Source organism: Octopus bimaculoides, chromosome 24, assembly GCF_001194135.2.
Source record: "Octopus bimaculoides isolate UCB-OBI-ISO-001 chromosome 24, ASM119413v2, whole genome shotgun sequence".
NCBI classification, from domain to species: Eukaryota; Metazoa; Mollusca; class Cephalopoda; order Octopoda; family Octopodidae; genus Octopus; species Octopus bimaculoides.
Window position 1 is genome coordinate 28,347,042 of NC_069004.1, and position 5,629 is coordinate 28,352,670.

The following is a 5,629-nucleotide window of genomic DNA, read 5'->3' on the forward strand; positions in this document are numbered from 1 at the left end:
CATAGGATCGTGGTTTCGATTCCCAGACCAGGCGTTGTGAGTGTCTATTGAGCGAAAACACCTAAAGCTCCACGAGGCTCGGGCAGGGGATGGTGGCGAACCCTGCTGTACTCTTTCACCACAACTTTCTGTTGTGCCTGTAATTCAAAGGGTCAGCCTTGTCACACTGTCACGCTGAATATCCCCGAGAACTACGTGTCTGTGGAGTGCTCAGCCACTTGCACGTTAATTTCACGAGCAGGCCGTTCCGTTGATCGGATCAATTGGAACCCTCGACGTCGTAAGCGACGGAGTGCCAACAACAACAACATTCTTGGGAGTCTTCAGGTGCCACCTCCACAGGATCCTATCAAAAGACACTATCAGACTTGCCGGCTGGATTCCCAAGCAAGACTAGCTGATACAATGGGTATTATCCAACCGTTTTATTTTCAATCTACCCTTGAGCCATCTACTGGTCAGCTGGCCTTGAAGAATCTCTGTTGCGACTCTTTCTTGTGGTGTTCTAATCACGTAGCTGTAAGACCAGAGCTATGACCTCTCAATGCGTAGAAGTAGCGACTCAATATGAAGAGACTGAGCTTGCGCACCCTGTCGAGTAATGTTACTTTCAAAGACCGTTCGGAGGAACACTCTTTTGGCCGCCTGTATTTGCGGTTGTTCTACTCTTCTGATCAGTACTAAATATTCGAGGACAACATCCTAAATTCGTTTATCTTGTAACTTATTTCAGCTATGGGATTTGCACCCATGTGAAAATACTGCTACGAAGGGTTAAGTCGAAAAAAAGTCAATCCCAGTACTTCTTAAATTTTTTAAATATTTAAACCTGCTACTTATATCGGTGTCTTTGGCCGAACCGTTAAGTTACGAGGACATAAATAAACCAACACTGGTTGGTAGGGGACAAGCACAAAGACACACACACACACACATAGGCATACACAAAGACTCTCTCACACACACACACACACACATAAGACGGGCTTCCACACAATTTCCGTCCACCAAATCCACTCACGAGGCCAGGCTAGAAGACAACTGCTGAAAGATTGCACCCCCAATGAAGTGGATCAGAAGCAAACTTCTTACCACACCGCCACGCCTTCGCCTGTATTTTACCCTTACAGTGTTTGGGGTGTCTCTCCAAGGCTAATAAATACGATAGAAAGCTTTTATTAAAACGTGCGTCACTACTCAGCAGGATTGAACCTGGCTCCTTCATGGATTGATTGCCAAGTAAAACTTCTCAACTAACAGACTTCGTCGGCTATAAAATAAAAGCAGCAAATTTGTTTAAAAAATTGCGAAGTTACGAGGTTTATTGTTCGCAAGAAAGAAGCCTGTATTTGATTGGTTGTTGCTAAACAGGTGGAAATCGTGTGACACTCGCTGAGAGTCTGTGGAAATGACATTTCTACGTTTGCTGCTGTTGCTACAGGGAATAATTCCAATATTCCACAGTTTTAGCAATACATCATTTTTTTTTTTTTTCAATTATGTGAGCTTCATTATTGCAAAAAGAGATAAACAGACACACACACACACATAATCACATATATATGCGCACAGATAGATAGATATATGTATGTATATAAATGTTTGTGTATGTATATATATGTAAAAAAACAAACAAAAAAAACCTCGCCCTTTCAAAGCCTAGCCAGGCTCATGGCATACTGAGGTGACAAGTGCTTTGAAATAATAATAATCTTAAGTTAACACACACGCACACATAATTACTTTCATCCACCCTTGTATATCGTGAAGTAACCATGTATCTCCTCTACAGCAAGAAACCTGTTTCTGTCCCTTCTGTCATACGTTAACTTTTCAGCACTTAATATAGAGTCACATCCTTGTCTACTCTTACTACTACTACTACTACACCTCCTTTCAGTTGAGAAGGCATTTCAGTTTTGCGAGCTACAGAACGACCTCACGGTGCTAAGGCCATGGGAAAAATGCATTCCGTACACTATGTATAGCGACTGGCGTTTGGAAGGGCATCTAAGCAGTGGAAATCATGCCAAAGTAGACACTGGAGCACAACACAGCTCTCCGAAGTAGTTGTATACTGTCAACTTAATGCGACAGTCCCCTGAAGGGAATAATACTGTTCGTTAGACCTAGGAAGCTGCGCCGCTTCCTGTCGGCCTTGACACATTTCCTGTGTCCTTATGTTTCAAGTGTGTCAAGGCCGACAGGAAGCGGTGCAGCTTCCTAGGTCTAACCAACAGTAGTATTATTCCCTTCATGGGACCGTCACATTAAGTTGACAGCATCCAACTACTTCATCGTATCACTACTGCGTAAATCTCTCTGAGAGATTTAGAAATGTATTATTTCTAAACAGCTCTCCAACTCGTCGAATCTTGTCAAACCCATGCCAACATGAAAAATACATGCTACATGGCTGCAAGCTGACAGAATCGTTAGCATGCTGGACGAAATACTTGGCGGTGTTTCGCCCGTCGCTCTGTTCTGAGTTCAAATCCCACCAAGGTCGACTTTTGCCTTTCATCCTTTTGGAGTCGATAAAAATATGTACCCGTTGAACACTAGGGTCGATGTAATCGACTCATCCCCTCCTCCAAAACTGCTGCCCTTGTGGCAAAATTTGAAGCCATTATTATTATTATTATTATTATTATTATTATTATTATATGTTTTTTATTTATTTGTTTGTTCATTTATTTTCAGAACCCCCGCAATTGCAAAACTGCTAAGAAGTTAGTCTGCAACTTGAGCAAAGGTTGTGGTTATGGATGCCAATTACATCACGTGACCTACTGTCTAATCGTGGCCTACGCAACCAAGCGAACGTTGGTGCTGGAATCGAAAGGTTGGCGCTACGCCACACGCGGCTGGGAGACTGTCTTCCAACCTGTTAGTGATAGCTGCACAGATCGTATTGGAAACTCCATCCGAACTTGGGGACGTGAGTACCTTCATGATACTTTGTTATTATTGCTGTTGTTGTTGTTGTTGTTCTGGTTAATATTATTATGACGGTTTAAGAGCGGTGGGCTGGCAGAATTGTTACCACACTGGTCAAAATGCTTAACAGCATTTCATTCGTCTTTACGTTCTGAATTCAATTCCACCAAGGTCAACTTTGCCTTTCATCCTTCGGGGTCGATAAAAATAACACTTGAGCATTGGGGTCTATGTAGTCGACTTACCCCCTCTCCCTGGATTTTCTGGCCTTGTGCCAAAATTCGAAATCGATATTATTACGACAGTCTTCAGGGATCTCTCAGACGACTTTGGGCCAACCAAAGCCTTGTGTGTGGATTTGGTAGATAGAAAACTGGAAAAAGCCCGTTGTGTATATATATATATATATATATATATATATATATATATATATATATATATATATATATATATACTTACTTGGAAATGGATGCGTGGCGTTCAATTAATAATGTGTGTGTGTGTATTTGTGTGTCTGTGTTTGTCCCCCACCACCATCGCTTGACGACTGATGTTGGTGTGTTTACGTCCCTGTAACTTAGCGGTTCGGCAAAAGAGTCTGATAGAATAAGTACTAGGCTTACAAAGAACAAGTCCTGGGGTCGATTTGTTCGACTAAAAGGCGGTGCTCCAGCATGGCCACAGTCAAATGACTGAAACGGATAAAAGATTTTAAAAATACAGCAGAGAGGTCTCGTTAAATAAAATACAGATCAAAAGGGGGTCTGTAGGTAAAAAGAAAAAGATATTTGAGAACCAGTGCTACATAAAGACAATTGACTTGCTAGAAATAACAATGAAGTTCTTTCAAATTACATTCCATTTGGAAGGAAAGAACATCAGCTCACAGTGATGGAAGTGTCTTAAAGCGTCTACTCTCCCTCTTTACCAACATTGGCCTAATGCAGGGGTTTTCAAACTTTTTGACTTGCGGAACCCTTTATATTTCAGGCTTTACCTTAGGGACCCCCTTATAAACGCTTATGAAATTTATACATAAATATTTGCTTAAAATAACATATTTTTACATTTATTTATTTAACAGTATTTAACAAATAGGTTTATTGTCAATTAAAAGATTTCGATTAAAAAACATATATAAAATCAAATTGCCCATAAAAAGTATTTGCTGTCCACGGACCCCCTGTGGTCCGCAGACCACAGTTTGAAAACCCCTGGCCTAATGGACATTAGCGTACCGCTACTGTCTAAAACCCGCTACTATTACTGGGTAGCCTTTATGGTTACAGTCGGAATGCCGCCTGTTTGTCTCATAGGGCGAAGGGTGGGGGCTGGCTTGCCTAGGGCTAAACAAACTCCATCACCACCAACAGTAACAGCAGCCACATTAACAGCCACCCAACCGTTGATAATGTCGGAACTGTTGTTACTTCTGTAATGTTTTCTACAACGTTTCTTAATCTAGATCTCAAAGAAAAGATTTCTCTAAAACCATGTTAAACATGTTCCATTTACTTATATATACTTTTTCTTTTTTTTTTCATGACATTTTTAGTTTCGAACAGATTCTTTACCAAAATAAGAATATTTTTCCTTTTTTTAAAAAAAAAAAATGTTGTTTCCATTCTCTTCTCTTTTCCCCCCTTCATTCATCTGCCCCATTCCTTTCACGCCATCTATTTTACTTTTCTGTCTTTGAGTCACACGTTTGGAAAGTTAAAAACAATTTCAAGTTATAGTTTTATGCTGTTGTTGTTCTTTGTGTGTGTGTGTGTGTGTGTGTGTTTAGGATTGGGTCGAAGAAAGAAGAATAACACGGAATAACACTAAAAAAAAACCCATATAGCAACCAACCATTTCTTTTTTTTGACCTTTCCAAGTTTATTTTAGGCTATGTTATTATGCTTTTTAAAAGGCACTGCAGCTGTTCTTAAGTTTGGCTTCAATTAAAAACATGGCTGCTATTTCTGGCAAGTCCAGTGACCACAGAAGCTACCTCATTGATTCATACTGGTATGAATCAAATAGAGATTTATAGAAGTAGTATTGTAGTGTCTTATGGCCGGATGCGGTTCCTTTCGTCAACCCTTGCCTGTTTTTCCAATCTTCAAAGGCGCAGAGCTTCAGGATGTATTCTTTACTGAGAATGCAAACAAGAAAGAGTTCCGCTTTATTCAGTATCATGTGAATTGCAATATACATATGCATATCAGTTGAGAATCGGTATTCTAGCTCAGACCATCTCGTCTCTTCTTCATCTGGGTCTTTGTTGTTTATATGACCTGTGTGCGACCATGTAGAGGCTCTCACATTCCTTCAGGTGTGTGTGTGTGTGTGTAATCGACAAAGAGTACAGTGAACTTGCCATGGAGTGGAAAATTCAAAATTTCAGACAAAGTCCCTCTTCAAGGAAAAGTTTCACCATTTATATATATATATATAGACATGTTTTCTATGTAGTGCCTCGTGTTTATATGTTAAATCTAGGTTGTTCCGCTGACGATAGCTGGCCTTGCAAAATATTTTATTTTGCTAAAATAGCTTGAAACCATGGTTCGGAAAATAGATTGGTAAATGTTTTAAATTTTTCATTCCCTTTCGAAATTATCCCTAATTGTGGTATAGAGTTTTTTGCTGCTCTTTCTGGCGGGTTAGATGTCTTATTATAGGCATCTCTGTATTTCAAATG

The 5,629-nt window shown here is 40.1% G+C and overlaps 1 protein-coding gene across 9 annotated transcripts in view; it reads left to right on the forward strand.

Moving 5' to 3' along the window:
- The window catches only part of LOC106882187 (alpha-(1,6)-fucosyltransferase), an 881,702-nt gene that overhangs the window by 862,897 nt on the left and 13,176 nt on the right, over positions 1-5,629 (forward strand). For all 9 annotated transcript variants that reach the window (XM_052976376.1, XM_052976377.1, XM_052976375.1 and 6 more), the window contains one exon: positions 2,704-2,941. In XM_052976376.1, the coding sequence (XP_052832336.1) occupies positions 2,704-2,941 (238 nt within the window). The remainder of the gene's footprint in view (positions 1-2,703; positions 2,942-5,629) is intronic.